This window comes from Nerophis ophidion, linkage group LG02, assembly GCF_033978795.1.
Source record: "Nerophis ophidion isolate RoL-2023_Sa linkage group LG02, RoL_Noph_v1.0, whole genome shotgun sequence".
NCBI lineage: Eukaryota > Metazoa > Chordata > Actinopteri > Syngnathiformes > Syngnathidae > Nerophis > Nerophis ophidion.
The window spans coordinates 31127902-31147875 of NC_084612.1; the positions used below are offsets into that span (position 1 = coordinate 31127902).

Here is a 19974-nt window from a genome sequence, read left to right on the forward strand (position 1 = left end):
CGGTTAGTGTGCAAAGACAGTAGATGTGCAGTCACACAGAACAGTAGGTTGAGTCCAATTAAAGATAAAATGACATAAGAGACAAATACAATCCATAGATTATTAAACAGTGATTAAAAACATGATTAAAAGTAGGGCTGGGCGATGTGGCCTTTTTTTAATATCTCAATATTTTTAGGCCATATCGCGATACACGATATATATCTCGATATTTTGCCTTGGCCTTGAATTATCATTTGATACATATAATCACAGCAGTGTCATGACTGTATGTGTCTACATTAAAACATTCTTGTTCATACTGCATGTAGTGGCAATCTTCACCTTTAAATGTTCAAATTTATTGTCACTACTCAACATGTTTGAGGGAGTGATCCTACGCAGCAGCAAACATTGCATTGAAGTGAGGTCCGGTCAGAAATCCAGTTAATGCATATTTATTAATTACCTTGTAGGGTGAATGAAACATACCATGGATTATTGTAGTGACATTGTGCCATATGTTCTCCTGTCTTTCCTGCCTGTTGCTGTGTGCTGTTGATGTCTGCTGTTGTTGTTTGCAGTTGTCTGCTGTTGTTGTTTGCAGTTGTCTGCTGTTGTTGTTTGCAGTTGTCTGCCGTTGTTGTCTGCTGTTGTTTGCCGTTGTTGTCTGCTGTTGTTTTGCAGTTGTCTGCCGTTGTTGTCTGCTGTTGTTTGCCGTTGTTGTCTGTTGTTGTTTGCCGTTGTTGTCTGCTGTTGTTTGGCGTTGGTAAGAACGGTTTGTGCTCCCACACCTGAGTCCACCCTAATCAGCTCACCTGTGCTCCTATATATATGCCTTCAACCCTGCACTGCTCAACCAAAAAGCCCGCCACCTAGTGACAAAAGAAAGTAATGCCAACTCAAAATAAGGATGCCTAAAATGGCTCCTACACTGCATTAATATATGCTCATTTCAAACTTTCATGCAGAGAAGGAAATCACAACTAAGTCAATTGACCAAAACTGTATTTCTTAAACAGTTATTAAGCAATGGCACAAACGTTCATGTCATTTCCAAAACAGATAGTGCAAGATTGTCGGAGACATTTTAAGTGTCAAATAAAAATGAGCTGCATAATAAGTGAAGTGAAGTGAATTATATTTATATAGCGCTTTTCTCTAGTGACTCAAAGCGCTTTACATAGTGAAACCCACTATCTAAGTTACATTTAAACCAGTGTGGGTGGCACTGGGAGCAGGTGGGTAAAGTGCCTTGCCCAAGGACACAACGGCAGTGACTAGAATGGCGGAAGCGGGAATTGAACCTGCAACCCTCAAGTTGCTGGCACATGACTCGAGTCATGAATTTGATGACTTTAGACTGGACTTGACAAAATGTAAAAAGACTTGAGCCTTTTCACTTGACACGACTTGCAACTTTACCCAAAACCCGACGATTAAAAAGTTATTCAGGAGCGCTCCGTATCTTCCCTTGTGTACGCGTGTGTGTCAGCGTGTGTGTTTGTGTCAGCGTGTGTGCTGCCTGTCAGCACAACAGCTAATTAAATTACATCCACGTTAGCTTGTCACACAGCATTCATCCAAATTGCAGGAAAACTAAAGAAGAAGAGCTCTCAAACAACGTGCCAGTGAGGAAAAATGTTGCAAAAAATAGTTTTGTTCGGTTATTAAAACTACGTCTGTGTCAACAAAAAACAAATTGCCGTATGCAAAACATGCGGTTTGAAGATTACAGACGGAGACGCAACAACTTCCAACTTTGTTCGACATTTGGAGTTGCACAAAGGGTAAGTTTTGAATTTAAGATAACGTTTATTGGCTGAGTAACGCAACTTTTATTTGCTGTGTAGTTAAACGAGTGAGGCTGTAAACTCACTGCTAATGTTAGAACTATAGACCAGTGGTTCTCAAATGGGGGTACGCGTACCCCTGGGGGTACTTGAAGGTATGCCAAAGGGTACGTGAGATTTAAAAAAAAAAAATACTATAAAAATAGCAACAATTCAAAAATCCTTTATAAATATATTTATTGAATAATACTTTAACAAAATATGAATGTAAGTTCATAAACTGTGAAAAGAAATGCAACAATGCAATATTCAGTGTTGACAGCTAGATTTTTTTGTGGTCACGTTCCATAAATATTGATGTTAAAGATGTATTTTTTTGTGAAGAAATGTTTAGAATTAATTTCATTAATCCAGATGGATCTCTATTACAATCCCCAAAGAGGGCACTTTAAGTTGGTGATTACTTCTATGTGTAGAAATCTTTATTTATAATTGAATCACTTGTTTATTTTTCAACACATTTTTTGTTATTTTATATATTTTTTTCCAAATAGTTCAAGAAAGACCACTACAAATGAGCAATATTTTGCACTGTTATACATTTTAATAAATCATAAACTGGTGACATAGTGCTGTATTTTACTAATTTATCTCTTTTTTTCAACCAAAAATGCTTTGCTCAGATTAGTGGGTCCTTGAATTAAAAAAATGTTCACAGGGGGTACATCACTGAAAAAGGTTGAGAACCACTGCCATAGACATCTTATAAGTAGACGCTGCTTGGAGCGCTACTGCCTACTGCCGCTGACTAGACGAGACGTGCAGCCGCCATCTTGGAGTGGTGATCCACTCCACTCAGTGCAATTCATTTGGCAGGAGCAATGAACCGTCAGCGCATTTTATCTCACTGAATACCACTGATTTTCACGCGCTTTTTTGTCATACATGTAACTATGATAAAGGACACATGTTTTGGCGGGTTCATAGTTTGCTTAACAGTAATAGATTATTCTGATATGCTATAAGTGACCAGACGTCCAAGATCAAAACTGGGAATATAATCCCAGAGAAGGGGGAAAAAAACTGTCAGCTATTTTTAAATCAAAGAAACAATATGATTAGGTTATATATACAGGCGTATATCCTACGTAAACAATGTATGAATATAGTAGATATCTATATATCTTACGGACCAATAGACTGTATCTCTGTTGCTGCAACAGCAGAGAGTTTCTTCTGTCTTGACACTTTGTATTGATATTTTCTATTACATTCTTCCCGTAAATGATCATGTTTATAGTGATTGTTTTATATGTATTTTTCATGTATGTTGCTTTGGATAAAAGAGTCTGCCAAATACTTAACATATAAAAACACCTAAAGGTCTTTATATCAGCTAAAACCACCAATTTATTTCACTTGATTCAGAATAAAACCAAAGTCTGTCTTACCCAGCAATGTTAGTATTTGAATATTGTTACTTGAAGACTTATTCCTGGGTCCCGACTCTGGACGAACCGGTCCATCCTGCTTCCGGACTCTGGACAACCAGTACTTTATCCATGGCGACCGGACCAGACCCCTTCCACAAGGGAGAGTGGGACAGAGGAGAAAAAGAAAAGAAACGGCGGATCAACTGGTCTAAAAAGGGAGTCTATTTAAAGGCTAGAGTATACAGGTGAGTTTTAAGGTGAGACTTAAATGCTTCTACTAAGGTGGCATCTCGAACTGTTACTAGGAGGGCATTCCAGAGTACTGGAGCCCGAACGAAAAACACTCTATAGCCTGCAGACTTTTTTTGGGCTCTGGGAATCACTAATAAGCCGGAGCCCTTTGAACGCAGATTTCTTGCCGGGACATATAACAAAATACAGTCGGTATAATAGGCTGGAGCTAGACCGTGTAGTATTTTATACGTAAGTAGTAAAACCTTAAAGTCACATCTTAAGTGCACAGGAAGCCAGTGCAGGTGAGCCAGTACAGGCGAAATGTGATCAAACTTTCTTGTTCTTGTCAAAAGTCTAGCAGCCGCATTTTGTACCAACTGTAATCTTTTAATGCTAGACATGGGGAGACCCGAAAATAATACGTTACAGTAATCGAGACGAGATGTAACAAACGCATGGATAATGATCTCAGCGTCGTTAGTGGACAAAATGGAGCGAATTTTAGCGATATTACGGAGATGAAAGAAGGCCGTTTTAGTAACGCTTTTAATGTGTGACTCAAAGGAGAGAGTTGGGTCGAAGATAATACCCAGATTCTTTACCGAGTCGCCTTGTTTAATTGTTTGGTTGTTAAATGTTAAAGTTATATCATTAAATAGAGGTCGGTGTCTAGCAGGACCGATAGTCAGCATTTCCGTTTTTTTGGCGTTGAGTTGCAAAAAGTTAGCGGACATCCATTGTTTAATTTCATTAAGACAAGCCTCCAGCTGACTACAATCCGGCGTGTTGGTCAGCTTTAGGGGCATGTAGAGTTGGGTGTCATCAGCATAACAGTGAAAGCTAACACCATATTTGCGTATGATGTCACCTAGCGGCAGCATTTAGATGCTGAAGAGTGCAGGGCCAAGGACCGAACCCTTAGGGTACGACAAATAATATCTTAATTCAATATTCAAACAGTGTTAAACGCTGTGTAATGTCACAGTGGACAAAAATATTAAATACACTTGTTAAATAAAACCTTTGCCTTGTTTTATTGAATACTTGGGCCTACTACGCTACTGTATTTTAGTGTTGGTCATTATGGCAGCACTTGGAGAGCCCAGGGTTTTCTGAGGTGCTTGGTATAAAAAACAAAGTTTTACGAACCACTGGTGTAGTGGTTAGTGTACAATCATAGAGTGGAGCAGATAAAGGAATATTCGATTGCTGTTGACGCCAGCAAAATAATTAAGTTGTAAACAGCCGACAGGGTGCATGGGAGTTTGCCCAACCAGTCTACATGTGCTTTGTGGACTTGGAGAAGGCATTCGACCGTGTCCCTCGGGAAGTCCTGTGAGGAGTGCTCAGAAAGTATGGGGTATCGGACTGTCTTATTGTGGCGGTCCGCTCCCTGTACGATCAGTGCCAGAGCTTGGTCCGCATTGCCAGCAGTAAGTCGGACACATTTCCAGTGAGGGTTGGACTCCGCCAAGGCTGTCCTTTGTCACTGATTCTGTTCATAACTTTTATGGACCGAATTTCGAGGCGCAGTCAAGGCGTTGAGGGGTTTCGGTTTGGTGACCGCAGGATTAGGTGTCTGCTTTTTGCAGATGATGTGGTCCTGATGGCTTCATCCGGCCGAGATCTTCAGCTCTCACTGGATTGGTTCGCACCCGAGTGTGAAGCGCCCGCAATGAGAATCAGCACCTCCAAGTCCGAGTCCATGGTTCTCTCCCGGAAAAGGGTGGAGTGCCATTTCCGGGTTGGGGAGGAGACCCTGCCCCAAGTGGAGGAGTTCAAGTACCTAGGAGTCTTGTTTAGGAGTGGGGGAAGAGTGGATCGTGAGATCGACAGGCGGATCAGTGCGGCATCTTCAGTAATGCGGACGTTGTACCGATCCGTTGTGGTGAAGAAGGAGCTGAGCCGGAAGGCAAAGCTCTCAATTTACCGGTCGATCTACGTTCCCATCCTCACCTATGGTCGTGAGCTTTGGGTCATGACCGAAAGGATAAGATCACGGGTACAAGCGGCCGAAATGAGTTTCTTCCGCCGTGTGGCGGGGCTCTCCCTTAGAGATAAGGTGAGAAGCTATGCCATCCGAGAGGAGCTCAAAGTAAAGCCGCTGCTCCTCCACATCGAGAGGAGCCAGATGAGGTGGTTCGGGCATCTGGTCAGGATGCCACCCGAACGCGTTCCTAGGGAGGTGTTTAGGGCACGTCCAACCGGTAGGAGGCCACGGGGAAGACCCAGGACATGTTGGAAAGACTATGTCTCCCGGCTGGCCTGGGAACGGCTCGGGATCCCCCGGGAGGAGCTAGACAAAGTGGCTGGGGAGAGGGAAGTCTGGGCTTCCCTGCTTAGGCTGCTGCCCCCGCGACCCGACGGAAGCGGAAGAAGATGGATGGATGGATAGCTGACAGTCATTTCCTTTGGCAATTTGCACTAAAATAAAATAATATTGTGTTTATCTTCTATTCTTGGTATTCCAAAACATGCATCTAAATCAATTGAGCTTTGAGTCAAATAGCAAAAAAAAAAATGTTTCACACAAGATGATAAAAAGGGAAAAAAAGTAAACACGCATAAATCCTTCAAACTTTGCCCTCTTCAAGCCAATTGTGTCCTCTAAGAAGAAACAGATGAACAGAACAGACGGATGTAACCATTTCATTTATATTGTAATTACCTCTGCCCAGGAGGTTACGTGCTGGGGTTTGTTTGTTAGTTGGCAACAAACCCAATACGTTATGGGCAAATTTGGATTTAACTTTCAGGAAATGTCAGAAATGACTTTGAATGAACTGATTCAATTTTGGGGGTGATCTGGATCACAGTCTGGAATCAGGATGAGTTTTTTTCCCCCCAAACGATTCTTGATTATTGGAGTGTTTAGTGTTAGAGCACCGCTTGTCAAACAATGTCACTGGAGATAAAAAAAAATACAAATTAAATTGCTTATAATCACAGATCTTTGTAATCCCCAAAATTATGTGCCCAAAGCTTTATTCAAAGTATTTGTGTCTTTGTTCATTTTACAATATAGTTATTTTATACGCGTCCCCTCCCGGGATTAATAAATCAGATTGCCCAACCCCTTTTTTTTTCTCTTTAAAAAAAAAATCCACTGAGGGGCTACTTCACTGAAAAAGGGATGCTAGCTTTATGATGATGTATTATTGTAATAGTAGTTTGCAGCAGTGCAGAACTGTACTCAGGAGTGCAGTTTGTAACAGCATACTTTGGGAACGTTATTTCGCTCCATGAGAGGCAGAATATATACAGTATGATGCAATGCTGCAAACTTCAGACCAATACTAAACATTTTTTTTTGGGTAAGCGCACATCCGAGCTGGGTTGCATGTAAAAATATGTGGACAGAACTTTTTCTCTTCTTTGCTAAGCAAGAAGCATCTGAGTCCCATCTTAAAACTCATTTCTATACTCTTGTCTTTAAATAAACCCCCCTTTCAGACCAGTTGATCTGCCATCTCTTTTCTGCTCTGCCCCCCTCTCCTTCGTGGAGAGGGGTGCACATTTAGGTGACCACAGATGACGCGCTAGCTGTTCAAAGTTGGGTCCCGGAGTGGACCACTCATCTGTGCATCAGTTGGGGACGTCTCTGTGCTGCTGACCTGTCTCCACTCAAGACGATCTCCTGCTGGCCCCACTATGGACTGGACTCTCACACTATTATGCTAGATCCACTATGGACTGGACTCTCACACTATTATGCTAGATCCACTCGACGTCCATTGCACAAGTCGCCATGGAGGTGGGGGGAACCGCTCCAAAATTTCTCATTGTATTCCCATTGGTTTGAGTTTTTTCTTGCCCTTATGTGGGATCTGAGCGGAGGATGTCGTTGTGGCATGCAGCCCTTTGATACACTCGTGATTTACGGTTTTATAAATAATCTTTGATTGATTGAAGCGGGAAAAAAATGGTCAGGGTGCAAAGACACTGATTTATGACATGCTTGGTGTGAAGTCATAGGCTTCATCACACCAGCAATACATTAAATATCACTGGAAGCGATACAGGTGAATTATGCAGATGAAACTCTAAACATTTCACATATTGTTCCTTTTTTAATATGTTTTATACCTTGTTAGTTTGTAGACCACTGGCAATATGCGAATGTATTCAAGTGAGGTGAAATAACGTGAAACCCCTTCAAATTTGCATAGATCTTTATTTTTAGTAGAATCTATAATTGACATCAATTAAATAAAAAGAAGAAAACAAGAGCAAAAAATCTTTAAATTACAAGAAAATTACACTGCACCATTCATATAGTACAAAAATAGGCCTTATTTTAGAGTTTTGTCCCAGGTCAGCCAAGTCAGTGTCCAGTTTTCAATGGTCACACATGTATAAGGTACTGTGTGCAGTCACAGACCCCCCACCGCAGGGGGTCATCCGAGGCTGCTTCCCCCCACCCCCCGTCCCCAAAACACAATTTAATGTTTATTGAACAAGCACGGATCCAATTCAGCCCTTAAAGGAGATGGGATACATTCTTTAGCTCCCCCTGTCACAGCAGCTCAACAATACAGGGTGTCGTCATGGTGATGACACATGATGACCAACCACACACGCGCGCACTCACACACAATTAAAATGAGAAGGTGGGAAGCAAAACATCTTAAGACAAAACAGACAAAATGATTGTCTTTGGTTGTGGCAAAAATATTGCTCTTATTAACTTCATATCGGCCCCACCATACGAGACCCAAAGGCTGCTTAATCGGTTTAAATAAAAAAAAAATACATACGCCTATGGACATTTCTTCTCAAAATGCACAGACAAATGCACAATTAGCCAAATATTCCAGCGTTACCATTTTTGTTGGTATTAATAACAGAACCTTGCAGGCACAGAGAGAATATTTTTGACTTGCATTACATTCTCCGTTTTGAGAGTTGGCAGCTCCTTGTGCGTTGGAAGCGCTCGATACTTTAGGAAGTTCTAAAGCTGGGAAAGCACATACACTACTCCAAACATTGCACATCTTGCTGCATACACTCCACTGAAGTTATCTGCAGTAGTGACAAAATGGTCCCAGGGTGTAGTTCTGTTGGAAGCAATTTTAGTGCTCCATTATTATGCTTTTAGAAGCTTCAGAAAGTCAATCAGATTGTTTTATTTGAGGCTGTATAGTTTCTTTAAATAAGTATCCTACTTAAAGCAGCATCCTTGTCAGTAGGCACTAATATAGATTCACAATCAGTCCTCTACAGCCACATTAGGAACAAATTACCTGGGCAATAGCACAATTGTAGGAAAGGGTTCTCGGTTTAAAGGATTTATCTTGTGTGCCTGTCTTGCGCTCTATACAAGAAAATTGATTGTCAGAACAAAAAAAAGGTGTAAACCTCAAGAGAATCAAAGTAGGAGGGCAGTACAAACAGCACCAACTAGCAATCTTGGTTTGACACTTAAACGTCCATCACTTGATCCGTTTCATTTCGAAATACAGGCTCTAAAAGGATTGAGAGTAAAAGGTGATAAATGACAGCTTGAGGACACAGCATTTTTGTGGAATTGCGACCGCTTCTCGCTTTTCAATTAGTCCCGCAAAACCCCAGCGTGAATGTTCCAGAATATTCTTCAGTTTGAGCATGTGTTAATGTGTAACGAGAGGTAGATAAAAAGAATGAGCAGCTGTGGTTTTGTATGCACCTCACCGCAATGACGACAACCGACCTCTCTCAGCAGCGCCAAACAGAAAACGGGGAAATTCAGTGAAGCAAATGAAAAGAGATCAATGGGTTTAACTTTGCTACAAAGGAATTCTATCATGAGAGGCAGCACAAAGTTTAAAAACAACCTTCCCGTCAGGTAGGACTACAAAAAAAAAAAGCACCTCAGTTGCTGCAGCATCAGCCAGAAAACAGCGACGTATAGCGAAGAGATCCACTTTAGTTTAGGTTTGATGGAGATACTGTAGTGCAGCCATGTTGATGAGGTGTGGGGCTTTTAACTCAAGCTTGAAAGAATATGAGACGGAGGAGAAAATGTCACCTTAGAGGGGCATATAAATATTTATCTTTTACTGATACATCTCACACTGACATACACATTAGCAAGATGTCGTTGCTAATTTGAAGCATGTGTACTTGGTGTGCAAACAAGTCCTGGCCAGGGGACAGAATTGATGTATTGGTCATTTGTCTGCTCACTTAGCAGATCAATCACAAGTAAAATAGCTGCTATGGTGCTGCAGGGTTGATGGGGTGCACTTTTACTATTAGACAGTTTTTTACATGTCATAGCTGCAGGGTTAGAACGAGTCAGGCTTTTATATTTGCCGATTGCAGTGCAGAGATCTGTCAGGAGCTGTTAAAGATCACATCTACAGAATGCACTGGATATATTTTTTTTCAAACAAAATGTGTCAAAATCTTGTTTGTAAAGGACTCCAGTCACTGTTGTACGGCCGATTTAACACACTCACGTGGACTCTGACACGGACACTGGCACCACGCCAACAATCTCGCCTGGCTACTGCATGGACACTAATGGGGAAAAGCAAAAAGTAGGAAAAGTAAATTAACGTTCTGTTTTGTGAAGGAGCAGGAGACGATGACGGTACAGAAAAAGGAGGAGGACAGATGGTTTAATGGAAATACACCCAAGTGTGAATGCTGCGGCCACCCGGAGGCCCGATGGGGGGTAGCGACTTCCAGCCCGGACTCCAGGAGTGAGATTGGATAAAGAATCAGATGAGAACCCACTAAACTAAACAGCTGAAGAGTCCGGATTAGCGCTTAAACCAGAAAATAACAGGAAAGCAAAGCTGCCACAGCCCTGAATCATCCAACGATTGGTGAAGAGGATTTCAAAAAGCAGGAAGAAAGAATGTGGGAGGAAAGGGAGGCATTAAAGAGCACTTTGTGTTTTGATAAAGGCAGTCCTCTCGTTTTGGACATCAAACTCTTCGTTGTCCGAGTCCGTGTTGAGCCCGTCATCCCCCCACACCGTTGGAAGACCACGGTATGAAACCACCCTGTTGCCGCCCAGGCTGAACGTGCCTCCGAGACCGCTGCCGGCTTCCAGCGAGGGAAGCTTGATTAAGGCCCCGGAGCGCAGCTGCAGTAGGAGGAAGATGCCGGCGAAAGTGGCAATGATGGCCATGCAGCTGAGAATGGCGACGGTCATGGGCAGACTGGAGCTGAGCTGGGGTTGAGAACCGGCGTCCCCCTGGCCCACCATGAAGCTGTCGGGGGACTCGCGCATGTACTGGGTGACGTGTTCGCAGGTGCCGGAGATGGGATTGAGGGATTTGTGAGGTGGGCAGGACAAGCAAGCCTCTGGGCTGAGGCTGCTGCACGTCTGGCAGGGTTGCGGGCATGGCAGGCAGGCTGGGACGGAGGCCGGTGAAATATTGTTGCCCACGGTGTAGTTGAGGGGATGGGAGCCCACAGCAAAACCAGACGGACATCCTTTCACGCAGCCTTGCTGGAAGAGGTAGTAGCCGGCATTGCACTCTGAAAGACACGCAGGCAGGTACAGAAAGTCAACTCAACAGCAAACTCCAATTTAAATACAATTTAGTCAGTTGTCCAATAAAGGTTCAGTCCCTTTGGCATTCCTAAATATACCACTTGTGACCGTACAAATGCAGTGTGTCCCATACATTCATTTACAGTGGGGCAAAAAAGTATTTAGTCAGCCACCGATTGTGCAAGTTCTCCCACTTAAAATGATGATGAAGGTCTGTAATTTTTGTCATAGGTACACTTCAACTGTGAGAGACAGAATGTGAAAGAAAAATCCAGGAATTCACATTGTAGGAATTTTAAAGAATTTATTTGTAAATTATGGTGGAAAATAAGTATTTGGTCAACCATTCAAAGCTCTCCCTGATGGAAGGAGGTTTTGGCTCAAAATCTCACGATACATGGCCCCATTCATTCTTTCCTTAACACGGATCAATCGTCCTGTCCCCTTAGCAGAAAAACAACCCCAAAGCATGATGTTTCCACCTCCATGCTTCACAGTAGGTGTGGTGTTCTTGGGATGCAACTCAGTATTCTTCTTCCTCCAAACACGAGTTGAGTTTATACCAAAAAGTTCCATTTTGGTTTCATCTGACCACATGACATTCTCCCAATCCTCTGCTGTATCATCCATGTATCCATTTTGGTATAAACTCAACTTGTCGTGTTTGGAGGAAGAAGAATACTGAGTTGCATCGCAAGAACACCACACCTACTGTGAAGCATGGGGGTGGAAACATCATGCTTTGGGGCTGTTTTTCTGCTAAGGGGACAGGACGATTGATCCGTGTTAAGGAAAGAATGAATGGGGCCATGTATCGTGAGATTTTGAGCCAAAACGTCCTTCCATCAGTGAGAGCTTTGAATGGTTGACTAAATACTTATTTTCCACCATAATTTACAAATCAATTCTTTAAAATTCCTACAATGTGAATTCCTGGATTTTTTTTCACATTCTGTCTCTCACAGTTGAAGTGTAACTATGATGAAAATTACAGACCTCTATCATCATTTTAAGTGGGAGAACTTGCACAATCAGTGGCTGACTAAATACTTTTTTGCCCCACTGTATATGTGGTGGTCTGCCACCAGCGATGGGCCAGCTGCATGGAAAATGCAATAAGCAAAGCTACTGGTTACTCTCGATTAAATATAGCTAAGCTGCAAGTGAAGCTATCTCTACAGAATTGAAGCAAGCTACACGGCAAAAGTAGCTTGCAACATCATTGCTAAATACTGTATATATCTCAACTTAATGTACAACTTTCCACCACACAATAATGCAGTGAATAAATGCTCAGTTTAAATGTTTATTACAATAAACAAAGTGGTGACATGCACTCTGTCTGGCTTTTTAACATTTATTTTAACTTGCAAAGTAGCAATTCCCTGTACAAAATAGCGGGGAAGACACCCGAAACAAATTAATTTAAAGGCACTTGAAAAATAACAATAATAATAATAATAATGATAAACAAACACCAAAATATATACTCTCTATTAGAATGTGTACTTTTCAGCAGAGAATAATTCTGGTTTCAACAAAAACTATAGTGGCAAAATGACAATAACCTGGCCAAAAAAAGTGCAAAACGTTTGTCTCACAAAACAGACATTAACAAACTCCATATTTACATGCACAGAAATAAATAAAAGTTAATATATTTTTGTGCCAGGACTGGAACTTGTCTAGGGTGTACCCCGCCTTCCGCCCGATTGTAGCTGAGATAGGCGCCAGCGCCCCCCGCGACCCCGAAAGGGAATAAGCGGTAGAAAATGGATGGATGGATGGACTGGAAGCCTAAGTAACTTTCATACCAGTGTTAACGAAGCAGCATGGGGTAATCGGTAATGACACGTTCCCAATGACTTCCTCTTCCCTGATTGGTTTGCTCACACAGCTGTGCATTGTTGAGTTAGCCACAATAAAACAGAACCTTTATAAGATGTTAAAAATAATGTTATTTAAACAAAAGTGATAGTAATTGGCTTATTGATGTAGTCTGGAAGAAGTCAATTAGACCCTCGCCTCATTTGGTTTCTTCCACCGCCGCGGGCAATGTGTTTGATTTCGCTTCCTGGTTTTAAAAAGCGTAATGACCTGTCCTATCTTGCTTCTGATTGGCCTGCAGTAATGTTTTGCCCAAACCTTAGCCAATTGTGCATTATCCTATGCCAGGGGTCGGCAACCTTTACCACTCAAAGAGCCATTTTGACCAGTTTCACAAAATAAAGAAAATAATGGGAGCCACAAAACTCTTTTGAAATTTAAAATGAAATAACACTGCATACATTTTTTGTGCTATGTATAAACCAGGGGTCTCAGACACGCGGCCCGCACCTTAATATGAAAATTTAATGATGGTGGGGCCCGCAAGTTTTATATGAATGCCGCTTGACAGCATCACACTTGTCAACCCTCCCGAATATTCCAAGAGACTACCGAATGTCAGATCAACTATTCTCGCGAATATTTGCAGTATTTCCCTAGATTAACAATAATAAGAGCATCCTATGAAGGTGCTGCCTGTGGCGCCCTCTACAACACATTCAATCAGCTTGCCAGCCTAGTCACATGTCGTATGAGGCTTCTGCAGACACACGCCAACGATTTCAAGGCATACTTGTTCAACAGCCATACAGGTTACACTGAGGGTTGTGATATAAACAATTTTAGCACTCTTACTAATATGCGCCACACTGTGAACCGACACCAAACAAGAATGACAAACACTTCATGCATAGGTTGAAGTGGGCGGGGTTGGGGGGGCGGGGTTTGGTGCTAGCGGGGGTGTATAATGTAGCCCGGAAGAGTAGGGATGCATGGGATTCTGGGTATTTGTTTTTTGTGTTTATGTTGTGTTACAGTGCCGATGTTCTCCCAAAATGTGTTTGTCATTCTTGTTTGGTGTGGGTTCAGTGTGGCTCATATTAGTAAGAGTGTTAAAGTTGATTATATTACAACCCTCAGTGTAACCTGTATGGCAGTTGAGTAAGTATGCGTTGCAGTTACTTTCGTGTATTAACAGAGGCTGCATATTTAATGTGACCAGTCGACACGCAGATCGTGTGATGTAAAGGCGGGCGCGACGACATGTTGTAGAGGAGTTTAAAGGCAATGCCATCACTGCACACCCTCAGTATTGAAGTCCAGGTGAAAATTGGAGAATGTTATCCCCGTGTGATTTCTGAGAGAGGCACTAAAATCCGGAAAACTCCCGGAATAATCGTTGGGGTCGGCAATTTAGCAGCTGAGCCACATCAGTGATCAAAGAGCCGCATGCAGAGCCGCATGCGGGTTGCCGACCCCTGTCCTATGCCAACCAATCATCATTGACTTTCTCAAACATAAACAAACCAGCCATTATGGAGTTTATCCGTGAAGAACTAGTTTAAATTTTGTGTTGAAATTGTTAAACTGTCAATAGCAGTCACCATTAATAAATGGAAACTTGCAGCATAAAACGTGTACATGTATTTATTGAAGTACATTAGATGTATTTGCAAATATGATGATAAAAAACATCCTAGGTGAGAGTGTGGTCTTTCAGCATGTTAGTACCCATATCAGCCTGTAGGGGCCAGACTATCGCTGTGTCACTTGAGAAGCTGGTTTTCACTGAACTCTCTTCTGTGGAGGGAATTTTGATTCGATAAAAGACATAAATATAGACTTTATTGAACTTGAACTAGATGATTGAATTCAGACAAACGCAGGAGTGATTTTTGTAAAAGGTTCTGGTGATAGAAATGTATTGTTACTGAAAAAGGAAGTGAAAAGCCGAGGAAACACAAAACATTTAATTTTCTCCACCCACCTATCTGTGCTCACCACTTGTCACGCTCACAGTCTTTGTGTGAGCACTGGGAACAGGAAAGAAAGCAACTTACCAAGGCATATTTGTCTCAGGTCCAAAGTCTTACAGCTGCCATTGGCAGGCTGAGAATCATCAGAGGAGCCTGAAGATGTGGAGCCGGTACCATACAGCACCAGGATGAACTGGGTCAGAGTGCCTGAGAAGAAAAATTTAAGATTTAATGAAAAAAAAAAACTTTCAGGCAAAAAGTAGGCCTGTCAGTCAGAGAGGCTCAAGTCTTAAAGGGTAGATTTTGTTCACGCATCTTTCTTTAGTAGACTTTTAGATTTTCTCCATAAAGTGACAGAAAATGCCACATTGAAAAGAGCAGCATTTTTCCAAGACAGTCGGATATCCCTTTGTGCCTAATAAGATTATTTGTAAGTCCAAAAATCAGTCAAGTCAAGAGTGGTAATTGTGAAGAGTTCAACTTTACAGAAAGTCTCCCGAGTAAGGAATGCTGATCTGACATTTTCTGTGATCTATTTCAGCCAACCATCTTGTGAATGTAGTGAAGCAGATACTTTATGTCTAAATGAATCGATAGATGCCACAGCCACTATTTCACTTGATTCATCTAAAAGTAATGATTTCTGTGTTGAAGTAATATTGAATTTAATAAAGCACCATTGCGGACAACTACTACAACTACAGTTTTTACCAAAAGGCATATATTCATGAACTCGCATTATTTCAAGTATTTAAGTGAGTTTGCAGCTTACACGCATTGACATTCTCAGTCTTCACACAGCCGCAGCCTCCGTATGCAGGATGCAGACACAACAGTTTAAACATTTATCCATAGAAATAGAGAAACTGCAGATGCTGTTTTTGACATGTTTCAGTTTGTTCTGTCAAGTCCTTACTGAACAAACTGGGCGGTCGAGCCTTACCTTTTTGTACACAGACATACATATCGCATGTTGTCAACTCTGACCTCTCTGTTCCGCCACTCAATTATGTTCGTATGCAACATAAACAGCAATTTCCTAATACTTATTGTCACATGGCAAAGAAACAGTCTATGGGAAACACCTACAGAATTCTGCTCCCCAAGGTAAATACTGAACAATATTACTACATAACTTCATAAAACTACTGTAGTTGTTCTTAGTACATACTATTGTAATGATTTTCAAACAATATTTACGATCTAAAAGTTATTTTTTAATTTAAAAACTAATACTACATGTTGAAAGTGTGCTGTTTTGGAAGGGCCAAACACTGATTAAATAAACTCCAATTCATTTCGAGAATTTCAGATAGTGGGTGTTTTGAGTTACAAGCACAGTCGTCGAATGCAATGTGCATCTGAATTGAGATACTACGGTATTTAAAATGTTGTAAAATTGCTTATTCTTGTCTTACTCTCCAGGAAAAAAAAAACATTTTTTTAGCAACGCTTGAAAGTGTGCAAAAAGAAGGCTGTTCCATAGTTTGGAAGCAGCTACAGAAACGGCTCTGTATCGTGGTGAGTCTAAAGCATGTGACAGACAACATTCTGTCTGTAGACTTCAGGGGCTCGAGAACACAGGATACAGTTGTATTCCCTGTTTTAAGAGCTTATGTGGTTCAAAAAAGTGTATGTCCTGTATTTTTAGTTTCATCAACATATTTGAATAGCTACACTTGAATACTTGAAATAATGCAAGTGCATGAATATATGCCCTGTGGTAAAAATTGTAGTTGTCCGGAATGGTGCTTTATTAAATTCAGAATGACTTCAACCCATAAATCAATGGTTTGTTTCTTGTGTAGACGAAGCAAAAATCAATCAATCAATCAGTCAATGTTTATTTATATAGCCCCAAATCACAAATGTCTCAAAGGACTGCACAAATCATTACGACTACAACATCCTCGGAAGAACCCACAAAAGGGCAAGGAAAACTCACACCCAGTGGGCAGAGAGAATTCACATGCAGTGGGACGCCAGTGACAATGCTGACTATGAGAAACCTTGGAGAGGACCTCAGATGTGGGCAACCCCCCCTCTCTATACAAACATTTTAAGTTTGTATAGCTCAAAAGACACAACAATGTTACAAATACGATAGACGACAGTGGGTTGGGCTTGTAACTTAAATTATGCTTGCAACTTAAAGCCACAAGACACTTCATTCTCATAGAGGAATCTGTACTGTACTGTGCAATCTACTAATAAAAGTTTCAATCAATCAATCAAAGGTACCACTGCATTCAAAATTGTTTATTACTGTATTTATGTACTGTTTCAGCTAGTTCTTATTGTTTTATGTGGCTTGTGCAGCACTTTGACCAACCTAGATTGTTTAAATGTGCTATTAAAATAAAGTTTGACTTCCTGACTTCGACACACACTGTCTTTAACTGTGTTTATAATAAAGGACACCAACATTGGTTTACAATGACAAAACAAAAATGCTGTTGAGTCGTGATGCTAATGGAGTTTTACCATAGTCACTGGCACCAGCCACATTCTCAATCTCCAGCGTCCACATCCCTGTGGGGTTTTCATCCCAGGAATGGGTGGTCATGAAAGCCCAATCATTAAAACCCTCCGATGAGTAGTCATGAGGCCTGCAGGAAGAGCAGACGTGTAAACAGATCGTGTTGACCAGATTGTGTCTGTGTGTGCGTGCAGCTCAGAGTTAGTACCTGGGGTGGAGCAATGTGGAGCGCGTGCCAGCAGGACTAATGAGGTGAATAGCTAGATTCCCCCTCCGGTTGTAAGACAAGGTGAGCTGGGCTTGGACGTGTTCCAGTGAGGTGACATGAGTGTCCCTCCCCAAGCAGGCGTCCACGCTCTTGTTGATTAATAAACGGCCTCCGATGTTCCTGTTAATGACAATGCAATATGTCAAATCATGGCATGGGTGTGGTAGTTAATATGCCCTCAGAATCATTACTGGCTTCCCTTAAGCTTGAGATCAGAATGCTACTTAGGTCCTGACCATGTGTGATAGTCTGCAAAGAGTTTGTAGCAAAGAACCGGATTAGCGTTTCACCACCTGTAGTGACCGTGTAAAGCAACCCTTGTTTTAGACCCTCTCTTCCACATGCACTTAGATTAAAAGCATCCACGACAATTGTGAATAGGGGCACTGGAAGAGGTTTTTACGACATCAAGCTATGTCAATTTTATAGATGAAAACAGTGTGAACATTAATAATCATGCTGTTTTGAGTACTTTCCCAGGTTTAATTATATAAAACTGATTGTCAACTGGTGGATTGCGACAGGACCTTGGTTTGCAATGGGTGTGGGTCCTTGCCTGAGCAAAAAAAATCAATATCTGCAATTGCACCTCATTCTTGTCAGTGCTATTTACTTGCTACGCTGCCACGAGGTGCGTGTCATGTTTCTGAGGGACTGTTAAGCTTGAGGGGAGGGGAAGGACATTGAGTGGGGACTTAACGTGGTGTCCATGGATCAGGAAATGGCTTTGGGTTTTGTGAGTGGTAGAGGGCACAACAATTTACACAGATGTCATTACATGTTTGTTTTTTCACGTGACTGACCGTCTGTTATGTAACAATAGTAGTTTAGAATGTAAACTTACACATGACGACCACGGTTCCTAATCAAGGATGACACTGCATCTTTCAGCCAATGTTTCAATAATATTTTTTTCTACACATTTAAATTGTGGTGATTCTCAAACATAAATCCATAAATTAAATAAATTTATTAAAAACATCACTATTATAATGTGCATACATCTTTTTGAGAATTCGTAAGATGGACTGCACAACTTTTTGTTTTAGAGGAACGCCAGAGTTCAGCTCATGCCACACTACAGTAATTATGTCTTGGGGCAATTTCTTTTTCTGTCACGCAGAGCGTTCGGGCAATAGGCTTAAAATCTTTCTGACAGCTCCATGAAACAAATCTTGCACGGTAACATGTTTGTTTGATCTTTCTCTGTAAAATGTTGGTGGTTTAAGGGGCAATTTTCCCGTCAACCAATACAGATAAGAGGTTGTATTTTTACAACAGTGTGGTGTGGTTAGTTGTTAGACAATAAAATGTACTACAACTGATATGTAGAATAGCGCTTCTTAACCTTGTTGGAGGTACCGAACCCCACCAGTTTCATTTGCGCATTCATCAAACCCTTCTTTAGTGAAAAATAAAATGTTTTTTTCTTAATTTAATCATAATTCATAAATGTTAATCATGAAATAATGTTATTATATTAAATCAATTCTAATAAAGATACATTTCACAAACAGAAAGTTACAGGAGTGTACACGTGATCCCATGTTTACATCTCATTGTGCAACATGTGAATGTTTTAGTGGGAATGAAATGCCATATCTGAAAGGGGTACAAATTATGAAAAACAATTTTTTTTTTTATTGTCATAGTAAGTGGGTCAAAATACTTATATTTGAAAATAATCTCAGGGAAATAACTACTGCCATTTTATTATAATAATATAACTAATAATATAACAAGTTATATTAGAAAATGATCTCAGGGAAATTACATTGTTTGGGGGTATCCATAATACGTCGATAGGGAGAAGTTTTTATTTACACGATGAGTCGGGTGTGTCTTCACCCCCGCGGCGGAGGCTCCGCTGAACCCCTGAGGCTGACCCACCGAACCCCTAGGGTTCGATCGAACCCGTGTTAAGAACCACTGATGTAGAACCATATGTTTTGAATACTGCATATTAATGTTGCACATTGTTCAGGTCCCTAGTCTGTTTGTCTAATTTAGACTGATTGCAACTGTGGGAGGGACTGAGTCCTTAACTGTACACTTAGTTGAAGTCAGCGTGCATAAGACAAGCAGTTAAATACCTTGATTGTAAATTAAATCACGTGTCCTGATTGCTGCTCCCAGATGCTGGAGGCATCTGCTCTGAACAACCAGAGCTACTGTAAAAGAGATACCCTCTTACCCACAGAACCGAGAGGCAGCAAGTGCATTGAATTGAAGAAACGTCAAGATTGTGTTTAGGGGTTTAAAAAAAAAAAAAAAAAAAACAGTCAAAGAGAAATGTTTAATAACCATCTTGTATCTGCAACCTCAGACTACGTGATTGGTTTGGAATATCAAATTGGACAGATATAAAAAAGGGACGGCTGTGTATCTCAACATATATGCATGATGCAAGTGTTTAACTTTATGAGGACCTGCTTCATTTTTTCAGGCTAAAGCTTCAAATGCACTACCTTTCTCTACATACACTGGAACCTAGGT

General features: G+C 41.2%; 2 protein-coding genes across 3 annotated transcripts in view; both read right to left on the minus strand.

Annotated features, from left to right (window-relative positions):
* Positions 1-772, minus strand: part of fes (FES proto-oncogene, tyrosine kinase) — a 70569-nt gene extending 69797 nt beyond the window's left edge. The window contains exon 1 of the mRNA XM_061881427.1: positions 472-772. Coding sequence (XP_061737411.1) covers positions 472-474 — 3 coding nt within the window. The 5' untranslated portion in view covers positions 475-772. The remainder of the gene's footprint in view (positions 1-471) is intronic.
* Positions 773-7593: 6821 nt separating this feature from the next.
* Positions 7594-19974, minus strand: part of furina (furin (paired basic amino acid cleaving enzyme) a) — a 186509-nt gene continuing 174128 nt past the window's right edge. For both annotated transcript variants that reach the window (XM_061881428.1, XM_061881429.1), the window contains exons 13-16: positions 17419-17598; positions 17216-17340; positions 14816-14938; positions 7594-10912 (exon numbers count right to left, since the gene is read on the minus strand). In XM_061881428.1, coding sequence (XP_061737412.1) covers positions 10305-10912; positions 14816-14938; positions 17216-17340; positions 17419-17598 — 1036 coding nt within the window. In that variant the 3' untranslated portion in view covers positions 7594-10304. The remainder of the gene's footprint in view (positions 10913-14815; positions 14939-17215; positions 17341-17418; positions 17599-19974) is intronic.